Raw genomic sequence first — 16,313 nt, 5'->3', positions numbered from 1 at the left:
ACCTGAAATTTACTTTCAAGGATTGTATGAATTAAGCAACCGCCAACCATGAACTCCACTACCTATCACAAGATAGGCATCAGGGCTATTTAGCCTTTCTTTTACTATTTTGATACCCTATAGTTATTTAAGTACAAATTCACCTTCTACTGATTCCTTGAGACTATACTAACTTCATTATTGTCAAGACTCACAGCCTGTGGTATCTCAAGCCCATACTGCTCATATCTTGGTCATTCAAGTGTCTCAACTGTGCAGACATGCTTGGAAAGGGAGAAACGCTGATCCTACATTTCCTTGCCATCAGTCTGGTGATTGCATCTTATTTATTTGTTTGTTTGTTTGTTTGTTTGTTTATTCTTGGCCATCTGTATTTCCTCTGATAGAATTCAGAAGGATCCAGCTAAGGTGCAATCTATTTTGTCTTGGGAAGGAAACCTCCCACACACACAATAAAGCATATACAGCATTGGGCTTTGCCAATTTTTACTGAAAATTAATTGCTAACTTTGCAGTACCTTTTTTACTTACAGTTACTTTGGTAACTGTAAGAAAGGGGTGGGGTCTCTTTAAAAAGACATGCATAAGACTTTCATCAACTCAAATAGGCACTCACACTCACTTCTTAATTCATCATCCATCTTCCTGATAGAATCATAGAATAAAAGAGTTGGAAGGGATGTTGGAGACCATCTAGTCCAACCCCCTGCTTGAGCAGGAGAGTTTATTCCAAATATTAGCCCTTACCTAGGACCTTATTCCACTTTTTGCTATGCTTCTAATTCCATTTTGAGGACTTTACAATGTATTCCAGAGCTTTCAGGCAACTTCCTCCCTGGACATTATTTCTTAGCAGCTGTTACCAGCCAAGAGATAGATATAACAAGGAGATTTGGGCCATCAAGAAAGAAACCTTTCAGAATTGATGCCACCTTCTGGAGACCATGCGTTACTCATCAGTCTTGCAAATTCCATTAATCCAGACAAGAAGCACAATCAGAAGTATTAGCTGTCCTTTATTTTAAGTTTACCTTAACAAAATCATCTTTTTACCTTTACAGCCCAAAAAATCGAGTTTGACAACCCTGCACTATTGGAATCAAACAGGCAGATTTATGTTTTATCAAATAAACAAGAATATTTCTTATTTGATTATTCTGCCTTAGCTTTCCTGCTACACCCAGAAAGTCTCTGCTTGACCATAATCCAGTAGAAGTGGAGTCTACCAACTTTTTCTAGATAATTCATTCCACTGTATAATTCATCTTATTGCTAGGACAGTTGGAATCTACTTTCCTGTAATGTAAATCCAACATTTTATGTACTGCTCATGGGTTTCATCTTCTGTGACATCCTTTCAGGTACATCACTGCCTTAGTCTCCTCTTTTCAAGGCTGAATATTTTCAGATATTTCCACCTATCTTAATAACACTTTGTTTACTACTCATAATTTCTATTGTATTTCTCTGAACCTATTTCAGTCTGACTGGATTTTTTTTTTACAGTAAAGTATCATCAAATATACTAATTTGTTTTCTAGCAAGAAGCAAAAGCAACCAGAACTTCCATTTGTACCTTACACTAAATCATGTCTTGAATAGCCACAATTGGCAGTAGTCACACTGACTAAACTAATAAGCATGATTCATTAACTGCTACAGATGTGTTAATGAAGTGAAAGTGAAGCAAATCACACTTTAGCTTAAGGGATGGACCCATATGTAGTTCTGGCTATTTAATACAATGTAAATGAGATTTACTTTTAAAGAAACAAGAGATTTATGAGATCAGATATGCAATTATTACTCTACAAGCCAGATGTTGGTTCAAGCTTTAAAAATAAACCAATAAAGGATCACCAAAAGATGAATCACTGAACAAATACTGTCTCCATTTAAACCAAAGCATAAATACATTTCTCCCACCTCTGGAAATTTTCTCATCAGGTACTTAGTGTTTCAACCAAGAGCAAATGGTTTTCTGACTGACTTCCATTTAGACAGATTTGTGGGTGAGACTTTGTGTCATAGCTACTTTCCCAAAGTAGTATCCGGAATGTTATCTTCTGACACGGACACTTGGTCATCTGTCCTTGAATCTCTGCTGTCAACAACTGCAGAAACTGGGGTGGGAGTTGATAGAGTGAAATAAGGCAGGATGCCAGTGAGGAAGTGTTAACTGGACTTGCTGTAAGCATTTTCCACAATCCCATGCCTTTGGGGTCGCTTTTCCTGTCTAATATCAGGTTTCGTGAGGACTCTATTCTTTGCTCACTGCAGGAGAAGAAGAAAAGGAATGTGTGGTTTGAATGGTACTATCTGCTGATGTGGAAGAACTGAGCAAAACGGCATCTTGGAATGATCTATTAATGCATTGTTATCCATTTCTTTTTCATCATGAGAAAGCAATTGCCACTTGCAATATTCCTATCATTTGTGATGACAAATGCCATCAGTCTTGTGGAAAGTACTCAGCTGGTAAGAAGTCTTTTATATTATGGTGATGGCAGAATCTTGTGTGTAAATTTATATTTTCTACCCCAAGTATTCATACAGCAAGGGCTTTGGGATGAATTTTGAGCATGATTCAAGAGTTCAGGCTTGGCAACTCTGGCTGATAAATCAGAAATAAATTATTTAAATCAGTATTTATATTACCATTTCTGCAAACATAGTTTACTTAATTTATAATTCAGTTATTCCTTGGGAATAAGAATTTACTTCAAATAAAGATTCAAAAGTTGGGCTGTAAACCAAGTTTATATGAGGCTGGTTTATGATGTCTTTGGAGAAGTTTGATACTCAAGAAATTTCTCCTACAGAGATTTGGAGGACTTTTATCTAAAAAACAATTGAATTCAATGCAAAAAGCTATTTCCTTTCTCATGCAAATATTTATTTGTTTTATCTCAAGAAATTATATCCTGATCTTATACTTCTGCCAAATTAAACAATAAAAAACTAACAAAAAAGATCAGAAACATTAAAAAAATCTGTCTCCTGACAAAACTTGTGTCTTAGCAAGAGGTTCAGTCTAAAGACCTAAATAGCCTCTTTTAGTTCTATGATTCAAGGAAGGATGTTGTCATACAACAACAAAAAATTGCCCCATTTAAGTGTGGCTCAAAGAAAAGCAATTATCCTGTGGATAATTTTGTCAGGAAAAGTAGTCTCCCCTATTTAAAGAATATTCATCTTTTTTTTAGTGGCACATTCTGTGTTTGGGTCCAAACTAAATTGCCATAATGTCCTATTCTTGAAGACTCTATGAAAGTTCTCATATGAAACACATATGAGAACTTGATTTAAGGACTAGGGCAATTGTATGAACTGTGGCTGCATTTCTTGGACCAATGCAATATGGTATTATTAAACATTAAACCCTGGCTTATTTGAAGTTATTTTATTTGAGTGTTTCTTTTGGCTGCTATCATACTCAGCATCAGAGTATTACTGATTAGAAAGAATGCAGACAGGATCTTATTTTGAAGTGTTTCAGCCCTTCTGGAACAGTTTTCCCCAGAAAATGCATATGGACCCTTCTTTTCTAAGTTTATGAGAGCCTTCTTTACTCCATCCCATACTGGAGCAATGCTGTAGAATGTTGCTGCTTTACTTTATTTTATTTTATTCAGTATTCCTTGTCGCCCTTGAAGTCATCTATAAAATGAAATAGAACATTGGTGTGTCAAACTGCTATTAAAAGCACAATTGTGCTCTATCAAAAATGTTCCCTTAATATCCCTATCTCTCTTTCTCACTGCCCTTTAGGAAAGACGGAGATGTGATGAGGATACAGTGTTTACCACAAAAACTAAATGTGGAGCTTGTTCTGTTAATTATAAAATCCGGTGTCCTGAAGGTTATACCAAAATTACTAAAGGCTCTGGGAAACGTGGCTGCAAGTAATACTTACGTTAATATTTTCTACTCTGAAAGGGCTATTTTGGGGGGTTCAGGTTAAGCTCTGTTTTTTATAGTATTCCTATGGATATATTTGGAGAGAAGGAGAAGGAAGAGGTTCTATTAACCCCTTCCCCTTACACACATATTGTACATACACACAACCTACAGATCCTATATTTCTATCTTCAGCTTTTTATCTGAAGCATATGGTGAATATGTGTGAAGGTGAAGATGGTGGCATGTATCTGGATATTTTTTTCTATAGATGCACAAATAATTCCTCTGGGCATTTAGGAAGCTCCATATTTCTAAGCCTTCTAAACGCAGAGAGTTGACTCCTACCCCCTTTGCAACTGTGAGAGGAAGTGGCGTGAGAGCCTTTTCAAACAATACGTTGCTGTCCAGTCCTAAACAGTTGCACTGTTCTGGTGCTCGTAGCAAAATACTTCCAAGTTATTTGAATGAAAATGAAGAACTGTAAATTTGGGTAGGCTGTGGAAGTAATCAGAATCAAGATCTGGGTAATGGTTTATTGATGCTAATTGAGGGACCAAGCTACAACTGAAAACAGTCATGTTCATTAACTCAAAATAAATCTTGGGAAAATCCCGTAAAGAAGTCTGATATACAAGATCATAATTAGCTCTCCATCCCATTGTAGGGAAGGGTTAAGCTCAAAAGAAAGTGGGTTGGATCTAGATATCTGTGCTAATAAGCGTAGCAGTAAAGATTCTACTACTCTGCAATTTCTTTTAATGTTATGCTATATGGGTAAGTGTGAAAGAAACTGAGAAGAAGGATTGAAGAGAAATCAAATCCTACAATATTTGGTTGAATTAAAGACTAAAACTGTTAGAAATAAATGGAGGTTCAAGTAAGACTCTCTCTCTCTTTTTTTTTCCTGTCAACTTTTAACAAACTTTTTGCTGATATCAGGATTGAAAAATTGGCGTTTTATAGATTTGCTTATAGATAACAGGTGGTAAATGAGATGAAGAGCTATCTGTTTGTAATTGTATAGGAGATGAAGAGTTATTAAATTTGTTTATATCGTGTTTCTCATATAATAAGGCCGGGTCTTATTTTTTTTTGAGCCCTGAAAAAAAGGCTAGGCTGTCTTTTCGGGGATGACTTAATTCCCCCTTGCATCTTTGGGTGGGCGGGTGGCAACGGCTTGGATGTTGACCTCAGTGTTGGTGGGGCACTTCATATCGGGGTCAATGCAGGCAGCACCATATCCGGGTATGCAACAAAAGTACTTCCTAACGGCAAGCTCCCCCACCATTCCCCCCCCATTTCACATGTTTTAATATAGGCCTTAATTTGGGGGGAGGGGCTTAATTTCATTTCATGCCTATAAAACATGCTGGGACTTCCTATTGGGGGAGGCCGTATTGTTGGAGAAACAGGGTACGTGTGGTGAAAGGTGGAAGTCACGTCTTCATATTTTTCACTTTATTATATTTTCTTTTCTTTCTAAATTTTTCTTCCATTTTTATTTACTTCTGTTTAAGTTTTGTTTGTATTATTTTTTACTATTGAAATTAAAATTCTTAATAGAAATTATAGTTTTAAAACAATAAGAATTACTGGTGGGGTGGAGTAGTTAAAGACTAGGATTGGAGAGATGCACATCCAGTTCAACCTTCACCCATTCTTTCAGCCTAGCTAACCTCACAAGGTTGTTATGGGGATAAAATAGAGATTCCCCCCGTGTAAACTACCTTATGGTCCTGGAGGTGGGAGGGGAGAGATATAATTTTAACAGAGAGAGAGAGAGCTCTGCAAAAAAAAGTAACAGAACATCAGGGAGAATAATTCTAATTTAATCTTTTCCTCTGTGCTGGCTTTCTCTTTGCTGTTAAGTAAATGCTGTTAATTACCATATTAAAAAAATAATACAAACTAAATTTAAAGAGAAGAAAATGAAAAAGAAGAACAATTATCTTATCTCCACTATATTAAACTGAAATAAACATCTGTTCAATCACTTGTGCAATAGGAAGGATGCATATTTGAAGTTTCAGCTGTTTCTCTGAGTGTAATGGTTATTATTTACAGTCCAAGCTAATTGTTTACTTACTGAAAAATGTTGTAAGCCAGGCCCCTTGTCTCTTCTGCTGAGAGAGAGAAACCCTAATTTTTTTCCCCCACACACACTTCATAAAGAACCCAATTTCACCGCATTCAATTTTTATGTTTGTCCTGACATAGTCAAATTCTCACATGTATATAATGAAGTGGGCAGAAGCATACTCCTGTACAAAACCATTTTATATCTTTTGACAAAATTCATTCCTTATATTCAGTAGATATTATCCATACTGTTGCTCTTCCATTAAAAGAAAAAAATCCCGAAGTGGAAATCAAGAACCTTAACAAAAGTCTACATCTTTGTCCTATAGATACCAGTTTGAAACCAGCACTTTATCTCTTTCTTTCAATGGGTGTCAGCATTCTTGTATGAGAACGTTAAAGCAGCCACAATGTTGCTCAGGATACTGGGGACAAGACTGCCTAGGTAAAAATATTCATCCTTGTGATATCTCATAATGATTGTTTTTTTTTTCTTGCTTTCATAAATCAGTTCCTGTGTTTTATGTTTTAGTGCTATGTGCATTAGTTAACAGGGACGTTCATGATTTATCTGAAAATATTTTGCAAAGATTAATGCAAAATACTTTTTAAGGGGAAGGGGTAGATCTTTCTTATGAGGGTTGGGCAGTCTGTTGTGGTAAAATCTTGGGAGTCTGTGGGTCAAAATATTAATAAACTACATGATATTTTAGGTTATAATGTTCCTAAAAGGTTTCTAACACTAGCAATATTCTTAACCCTAGCCTAACAACTCTGTCTGAACATCCTGAGATTCCTAGTTCATTAATTTAAATTAGGATAATTTTAAAAAACACAGTTCTTTGCAATACATTTATACCTATAGTCAAACACTAGTTTGACACCAGTACTTCTGGTCTGTTATTCATAAGGTAATGATTATATAGGGATCCCAAAACTTGGCAACTTTAATGTGGACCTCAGTTCCTCAGAATTCCCCATGCTGGCTGGAGAATTCTGGGAGTTGAAGTCCACAAGTCTTGACGTTGCTAAGTTTGGAGACCCCTGGATTTTACCATGGTAGGTTACCAGACAGATTAACAGAGTTGGAAGGGACCTTGTACTGTGAAAAAGGTGAAAAAGAAGATAGGATTCCCTGTTGGAGACCAATCGTCCTGGTCAGGAGGTGGGCTCAAGCAGGGGTGGGATTCAAAAATCCCAGCAACTGATTTGCTGCCCATTTTCTGGGTGGACATGGCCATGGTGGGTGTGGCCTACCGGTACTTCTGGGTGGGCCTTTTTTCACCTTCCCAAGGGTCCAGAGGCCATTTCTGGACTTCCAGAAGGCCTGTTTTCCCCCTCCCAGAGCCTTCGTGTGGACCCTGAACTTACTTGTCTCAAAAATGGGCTGCATGGAGGCTCCTGGGAGGGGAGGGGCAGGATGGGGTGGGCGGGGTGGGGCACGGCCAGTCGGTTGAAATATCAGTTCAGCGAACCAGATGAAAACTTAATATCCCCTTACCCAAACCCGTCCGAACTGGTAGAATCCCACCCTGGCTCAAGCAAGGAATTAGTCTGGACTCCTTACATAAACACAAGAGGGCAAGGTCTGGCCTCCCCATCCAACTGACTTTGAGCCTTATCTAGTCTTTCCCAGGTGATGGCTGAAACTCTGAGGAGATTCCTGTGTAATAAGTATAGGACAATAAAGTAGCTAGTTTGAATTCTACAAGTGTGAGTCTGGTTTTTTGTGCCTGACATTTCCAGACTCTTAAAAACAGCAATTCATTACTTTACAACATACTTTCCCCTAATAACCGACGACTGCGCAATATACTTAGAAGCCAACTCTGCATTTCTCTGTGTGAAGAGAAATATTTTGGATGTCTGATTATATTGAAGAGCTCAGCAACATAGCAGAGCCCTAAATCCATGCTTACTGTTTTTAAGAAAAATTCACGGTTCTATAGGAAGAATAATATTCCATGTTCCATACATGTTAGCGCAGATAGAAAATGGCTAGTTTTGATTTTCTCCTGAGATTTGGGGCAGAAGCCCCCCACTTTTTAATTTTATATGCCAGGCATAGGGATTACATCACCTTTTCCATGCATTTTCTGTCTTACAATACTGAAAACTACAGTATAATGTTAGGTTTTAGCAATAAGGGTTAGGTGATTAGGTGATTCAGTGATTATAAAAATGTGGATTAGGAATTTTGTGCAAGTAAAAATCACAAGTTGCTTTTGAGTGAATCAAAAGAAAAAAAAATGTAACAAAAAGAAACTTTCCAAAGATTTATATTTTATACTACTCCCTCTTGTTTATAGTTCAGAACTTCTACCATGCATTCATGGGCTACTTGGAAGCAAATGTTGCTGCATTCAATGAAATTAATTCCATGTAGAATTCCCATTTTCACACTTACATCAGCATGCATAGGCTTCTGTTCTTACCATTACAGAGAAAAGTCTAGCATTCTGTGAAACACCAAGAAAAAAAGGAAATCCTTTGTTTTCTAAGAAACAATTGTAGAACAATGGGGTAATAACACAAAAATACAAACTGATAAAGAATTGCTTCTATTGCAGCTTCCAAACAAGAGACAACAGGGAAATGGAAAATAACTGTCAGCAGTTCTTAGAAAACCAACTTTTTTTCCAATTATTTAATTTCATTATTCCAGTTGCAATTTAAATTTGATTTTCAGTCAGAAAGATTTGATCATTTTCTTGAATCAAACAAAACTAATTTATTGAATCAAATTAGTTCAAATTAGTTCTCAAAGAACTAAGAAGCGTTCAATCCTAATAGTTGATCTTGATCTTTTAGCAGCTTTTGTGTCATTAGCCCTGGTATCCTTTCAAACAGTTCCTCTTTTATTTGTTTCTGAGTACAATTTAAAATCTTGGTTTTCACCAGAGGTGGTATTCATCAGGTTCTGACCAGTTCTGGAGAACTGGTAGCGGAAATTTTGAGTAGTTTGGAGAACTGGCAAATCCCACCTCTGACTGGAGATTTTGCAGTATCCTTCCCCTGCCACGCCCACCAAGCCACGCCCACAGAACCAGTAGTAAAAAAAATTGAATCCCACCACTGGATCGGATTATGGGATTAAGCAACAGTCAAATCATAATGCTTTTGTACACTAAAGAACAAGAGCTAGTTGTCCATTAATTTTAAGGTTATACCTTGCTAAAGTAATCCTGCCATGATAGATGGAAAATTAAAAAGAATTTAGCTAAGCTAGTTATAAGGTTAACTAGCTAACACTGTTCCTATGCAGAGTGTGCTTTCACAATTACAATTAAACAACTATGACTGGCTCCATGCCCTAGACTCTCAAGTCTAATAATCAATAAGCCTTGTTTACTTATCATTTTCAGAATGTCCTGGTGGATCATCATCACCATGCAGTAACAGAGGACATTGTTTTCAAGGTATTTGGGGGAATGGAACCTGCGCTTGCCAGGTATGTATTTCTTTCATAATAATTTAACATTTTAAAAAAACTTAAGGGCTTATTCAAGGTGGTTTTAAAGAAAATGAAAGGCATGTGCTAACCATATCTCTTCTACTAATGGAAAAATCCAGAACACGGAATACATTGCTTACATAATATAAAGTGTGAATTGACTCAAAATGCTTTTGGCAATTTATATCTGACATAAGTTATGAAGATTTAATTTTGGAGGTTCCTGCTTCAGTTTCCCTCTTAGAGAAACATGATGAATAATTTGTACCTGTATTTATTGCATGGGTTACATTTACCCACAGTTGTATAAGCCATCTAGTTGGAGTTTTATTTCACCATGAAACACTTCTCAAGGACAACTCCAAGCCATGTTCACTGTTTGACACATAACTGGGTAAATTTGAAATAAGAAGTTAGGATGAATTCATTAACATAATTCATATATATATATATATATATATATATATATATATATATATATATATATATATATATATATTAATATTGCTTTGATGGTTTAGTGGTATTTCTCTGTAAACTTTTTTAAGAATGGACTTCTTATTAAAATGCAATTTGTTCCCCATTTGTGATTAAATATCTATAAAATTCATGTCTCAAGGGGAAACGGTAGATTTAAGGTTATATTCTGCTATATTTTCTTATTTTTCTCATCCTTCCTCAAGTAGAGGGTGAACTTGTTAGAGTCACAAGTCATATCTCTCATATAGTAATGCTAATATTTTCACACCATAAATAATATCTGTTTGTCCCTTGAGGTTATACAGTATGGTCTCCTTATTAGTTATAAAGCAATTCTTTCTCTAATGAGATCACGGATTAATGTATACCAGTGCAGCATCCCCACAGTCATGAGAGGTCAGACGAGGTGAAACGTCGTCAACGTGAGTGACTTTGAATTGGCCACACCCACCCAGTCACATGACCACCCAGCCATGCCTACCCAGCCGGTCATTAGAGTAGAAAACCAGTTGTTAAATTATTTGTATCCCACCATTTGCCAGGTTGAGAATCACAGATGTATATATATGTTCAGATTCGTTTTGATCAACTTTCGAAATAAAAGCTATATAACTTTAGGGCTCTGCTCCTGATTGATTTAATGACTGATATGAGTTCCTGCTCATGAAAGTTTAATGAAAAGGTTTAGTCTGAAAAGATTCAAGATTCCTCCTGCTTGTTTCATTTCATGGACTAACTCAGCTCTCCTACAATTACTATAACCTGCTAGCTTTAGAAAACAAAGCAATCATTTCATCTCTAATTATTGGCTGGAGTTTTCTACCATAGCAATGCATAAATTGATCTATTTGCATTATCCCAGTAATATTTTTAGCAATAGATTAATGCAATAGAATTGTGCTTATTGTATAGAATGGGCTATATTTGTTTTAAAAACTCCAGACTGTCATCTTTGGCAAAGTAGTTTGCTGTTGAATAAACTATAGTGGTTAACAGGATGTTTTTATTTGTTTATTTATTTAAATCTTTGGGTTTGTGCCTATGGCATATTTCCCCCATAACAATAACCCTGTGGGTAGATTGGGCTGAAAAAAGCACCTATCAGAGACTCAGATTGCTTTTGCTTCAACTCTTGTCTACAAATCTTTGCACCCAAAGATACAATATCTTTGAGTATGAAAACCAGAACTCCAACTTACCAGGATATATATATAGTAAGTGTGTATAAGCTGACTGTCAACCTAGTTCCTGAGTGAAACTAAATCAAAGTTGGCTTTTCTTAATTTAAATTGATTTTTTAATTTTTACAGAAAGCATTTGCTGGAACTGCCTGTGAAAAGTGTGCAGAAGACAATGTTTTTGGACCTGATTGTATTTCAGGTATATTTGGTGTGGGCTTCCTTTTAAAAGTGAATATAATAACATCATATTAAAATGGCATGAATGTTTCCACACAGAAGATTGCATAATGTCTTGTGTGGCAGTATAAAAATGGGACATTACCCAAAGTAAGTTGATACATCATATCTAGTAATGGGTTTCAAATATTTCTTATGAAATATAATACTTTAATTTAGCAAAACCTTTTTACAAGTTAGCTTTTGATATACATGAGACTTTCCTTCTGACCTAACAAAATCATGATAATGAAGCTTGGAAAATGAACAAAGATCTGCTCACCATTTTGCAGGTGCAAGATTTTTTTTTAAAAAAAAAAACCTATAAAAATCCTTCTTCAAAGAGAATTATGCAAAAAAAAAATCCAACAAAACATCTTACCACCGTGATATCAAACAGGTGCTCAACATGTATGTGTAAAACCACAGGTACTGAAGCCAAGAGTAACAACAACAATTTATAGTCCTACACAGCTGAGAGTTTGGGAGAGCTGAGTAGAAGAATATTCATGAAATTAACTTTGGCTTCTTTCTTACAACCAGGAATTCCTCAGAATTACATCTAAAAACACAAATTCTCCCTAAATTAATACTTAGATCATCTACAATATCATCTACCATACATGAGTTCCATGTACGTTACATTTGGGGTTAATATTCATGTGCAGCAGATGTCCTGATCTAAGAGTAGATTTCTGGCTGATTTGAACTAGATTAGAAAGGTTTCTAGTTCCCCCAAATCTAACAAATATTATTTATTACATGTCTATATGATTTCCTATTAAAAGAAATCTCAAAGTAACTTACTATTAAAGAGTGCATTACAATTTAAAATGAGTTAAATTTATGAATTACAAGATTTAATAAAACATACTTTAAGAAGTTTTATTAAAAATACAGTATAGTACAGTATAAAATAAAATCAGTAAGACAACAGAAAGTTGCAGAAACAATTAAAATCTTTAAAATGGAAACAGCTAAATATGTATATTAATTTACAATATCTTTCTGAAAATCTGTTGCATAGTTCTAGTGATTTATGTTCATATTCCTTATTCTATAGTCTCTATAGACTATAGTTGGAGACCTCAAGTTGGAGAAGGTTAATTTACTGCTTAACTAAACAAAAATGCAACCCATTGTCTTTGGTGTCTTTTGTATGTAAAGTATATGCCCTACTATTGAACTATAGCCTTCCCTTCCCATTCAGTTCTTTCTCTAACTACAGAGAAAAGACTTCCAACAATTGACCACTATAGTCCTGTACATAACCAACTTTTTTTTGAGATGCTCCAATAGAGTAATGTTTCCTGTAGATAGCTTCTGCTCTATGCGCTGAGGAAAACAGCAGTAATCAGCATATTAACTTAGTGGCTGAGGATGTGCTGAGAATGGGCTGAAAACATTTCCTACAGATATTTCCTAGGCAATGCTAATGTTTAACCTTACAGTTATTCATTTCTAACAAGCATATGAGAATTATTCAGAATTCCCAGGCAGTAAACAGCCAGAAATCCCAGCCTATAATGCTAAAGGTAATTCTGGGAGTTATCTCAAATAATCTGGGAAGACCATGAGGATGTATCCTACATAAGATCCAGTTTTGTGGGTGCTATTAAAAGGAAGGAGATTATGATAAAATTAGAATAGAATAGAATAGAATAGAATAGAATAGAATAGAATAGAATAGAATAGAATAGAATAGAATAGAATAGAATTCTTTTATTGGCCAAATGTGATTGGACACACAAGGAATTTCTCTTGGTGTAAATACTCTCAGTATACATAAAAGAAAAGATACATTCGTCAAGAGTTGAGTATATAGTAAGGAGGTGGATCCCTAGGAGGGAGGGAGGGGGTGCATTCAGGAGGAATAAAAGGAAACTTAGCCCAGATACAATATGCGAGAGAAGGAGGGTGAAAACAGTTCCGCCCTAATAGTTCATAGAGTATATTGTAGTTGCAGATACTGTACTAGAATCCTTACTCTGGCAAGATTTCATCTATAGGTGTAAAATAGCTTACAAGAATTACCACACATCATTCTAGTTTTGGGCCTGACATGTGTGTAGCCCAGGTTAAGGACAAAGCTTTATTACAATCAGAAATTAGAACTTATACGAAACAAGTATACATAAGAAAAGTACAGTGACATGATTCTTCTTACCTTATTGCATACAATGTATGCTAATTGCCCCCCAAACCCTAGAATCCTTTACAGTTACATAAGCTATTTCTATAAGTACTGTATTTCCCCCTAACAACCCCAACTACAGTTTGTTGCATATGTATTTATCATTGCAATTTCTAAGGCTCTCCAACAATTTTAGGTACTTAAATAGTTACAAAGATTAAAATATATAATACACTAAAATCAATCGGTAAACATTTGCCATGCTTGGAGGATGGTAATTGTAACGATTAAACAATACAGAGTTATAAATGCTCTGATGAAAAGCAGCTATTATGTATCTTAGCAGGTCAACATCTCAAAGATTATTCACATTGCTACGATAGACCTTCTTGAAACCTGTGAATAATCTTTGAGATGTTGACTGCTTAAGAAGGTCTGGAGGGGTTGGGATAAAGGCTAAATTTATTTATATATTTATTTATTTTGTCAAATTATTATATAACAGGTATAAGTGTAAACATGGTTATAAATATATGAAATGGATACGAATAAGAAAAAAAAGAAACAATAGGACAGGGACGGTAGGAACGTTTGGTGTGCTTATGCATTCCCCTTCCAGACCTCTTAGGAAAGGGGTGAGGTCAATAGTAGACAGTCTAATGTTGAAGATTTGAGGGTTTGAGGAAGAAACCACAGTCAGGTAGAATATTCCAGATATTGACTACTCTGTTGCTGAAGTTGTATTTCCTGCAATCAAGTTTGATGCAGTTTATCTTTAGTTTGTATCTATTTAGTGCTCTTGTATTGTTTTGGTTGAAGCTGAATTATTCATTGATAAGTAGGACATTGCAATATATAATTTTATATACTATACTTAGATCGAACTGAAGGCAGTGTAGTTCTTGTTTGTCTAGGTCTAAAATTTCAAGTCTGGTGGCATAAGGTATTCTGCTATGAGTAGAGGAGTGGAGGATTCTTCTCGTAAAATATTTCTGGACTTTCTCAATTGTATTAATATCAGATATGTAATGCGGGTTCCAGACTGATGAGCTGTATTCAAGTATTGGTCTGGCAAATGTTTTATATGCTCTAGTTAGTAGAGTGATATTACCGGAGAAAAAGCTACGCAGGATTAGGTTAACAACTGTTAATGCCTTTTTGGCTATGTAGTTACAGTTGGCTCTAGCACTTAGATCATTTGACATGAGTACTTTGTCCTTGACAAAGTTTTTGTCATCAACAATATCTTGACTATCAGCTTGTATTTTATTTTTTGAATTTTTTTGCCAATACTTAAGATAGAGCATTTATTTGTTGATATTTGAAGTTGCCATTTGTTTGACGATTCTGACACATAGTCGAGGTCTTTTTGAAGGGTAGCAGCATTGTCAATGGTGTTGAATAGCTTTACATCAAAAGAACGCAGTTGCTCTTAATATAATCACAGAGGTCATTAATACAGAGTATGTAGAGAGTTGGTCCTAGAACACTGCCTTGGGGGACACCACTGTTGACAGGTACAGGATTTGATAGGACGCTCCCAATTTTGACCATTTGTTGCCTGTTTGACGGGAATGCTTCTATCCAGTTATGCAGGTATCCAGACATACTATAAGACCTTTGTTTGAGTAGTTTGTCATGTACCACTGAATCAAAGGCTTTACAGAAGTCTGTGTAAATTGCATCAATTGCTTTGCCCTGATCAAGTTGTGTAGTCCATATGTTTTTACAGTGCAAGAGTTGCAGGTTACAGGACAGTTTCCTTCTGAAACCAAACTGTTTGTTAGAGAGTAGGTTGTTATTATAAATACAGTAATCATGTCACAGAAACAAGTGGGGTAGAAGAGAGGTGGGCTATTTGCAGTTTGAGGTACACTAAGCTTGTCTGAAAGTTGAACACATCTTAATTAAATAGATAAAATAAATAAAAAGGTGAATTTCTTTGGAGTTTAGTAAATTGCCACCAATATTTAACCTGTGGAGGAGGCTTAAGAGAAAATGAAGTAAGAGCTTAGGATTATATGAGGCCCAGGAGCTACCTTTTCTTTCATCTATCAGTAAATTCAAGTCAAGATTAGGTAATAAGCTTGTTCATATATCTATATGGTTTATTTTAATAGACATCAGATCTCACAGGTTCAAGTATCTTCTGTCCTCAATAGTTGTACAGCTCAAATATTGCAAACTCCACTCAAGGCTTCCTTCCTCCTAGTATGCAGCTGCATTCATGGAATATGCAACAGTGGGATAACTGGTGATGGACAATGCTTGTGTCTGTCTGGATACAAAGGTCTTCATTGTGATCAACGTAAGTACCACGTTTTGGGGCATGGTCATATCTTTTTATTCATGGCAGCTAATGAGACTCATGTTAATGAACTCATCATATAGTTAGAAGCCATTCAAAAAATGATGAATGTATCATGAACTGTTGAAAAGAAATCCCCTTTTAAAAGCTCTGTTCAGAAGAGCTGTAGTTTTCTACATACAACATCTGGTGTTAGTTCAACTGTAGCAGCAACTGTAGAGGTAAAACAATTAGGTTCAAAGATAAAGAAAGAAGTCCTGCTAATGGATCCTATCCAGAGGTGGTAATTCAGCAGGTTCTGATCAGTTCTGGAGAACTGGTAGCAGAAATTTTGAGTAGTTCAGAGAACCGGCCAATACCACCTCTGTCTGGCCCCACCCCCATCTATTCTCTGCCTCTCAAGTCCCAGCTGATCTGCTGGGTCTTCTTTTGTTCCCTGCACAGGAGAACAGAGCTGGAAAGCAGGTTAGTGGGGTGGGGAGGGAATGGGATTTTGCAGTAACCTTCCCCTGCCATGCCCACCAAGCCATGCCCACAGAACCAGTAGTAAAAAAAATT

At 36.0% G+C, this 16,313-nt stretch overlaps 1 protein-coding gene across 1 annotated transcript in view; it reads left to right on the top strand.

Annotated features, from left to right (window-relative positions):
• Positions 1–2,166: 2,166 nt before the first annotated feature.
• Positions 2,167–16,313, top strand: part of STAB2 (stabilin 2) — an 88,643-nt gene continuing 74,496 nt past the window's right edge. Inside the window, exons 1-6 of the mRNA XM_026703296.2 lie at positions 2,167–2,478; positions 3,772–3,905; positions 6,312–6,427; positions 9,348–9,433; positions 11,227–11,296; positions 15,660–15,755. Of these exons, the coding sequence (XP_026559081.2) occupies positions 2,398–2,478; positions 3,772–3,905; positions 6,312–6,427; positions 9,348–9,433; positions 11,227–11,296; positions 15,660–15,755 (583 nt within the window). The 5' untranslated portion in view covers positions 2,167–2,397. The remainder of the gene's footprint in view (positions 2,479–3,771; positions 3,906–6,311; positions 6,428–9,347; positions 9,434–11,226; positions 11,297–15,659; positions 15,756–16,313) is intronic.

The sequence above is a fragment of the Pseudonaja textilis genome, chromosome 5 (assembly GCF_049901715.1).
Source record: "Pseudonaja textilis isolate UNSWEBS1 chromosome 5, rPseTex1.2, whole genome shotgun sequence".
Classification (NCBI taxonomy): domain Eukaryota; kingdom Metazoa; phylum Chordata; class Lepidosauria; order Squamata; family Elapidae; genus Pseudonaja; species Pseudonaja textilis.
This window is presented reverse-complemented; position numbering and strand designations above follow the sequence as displayed.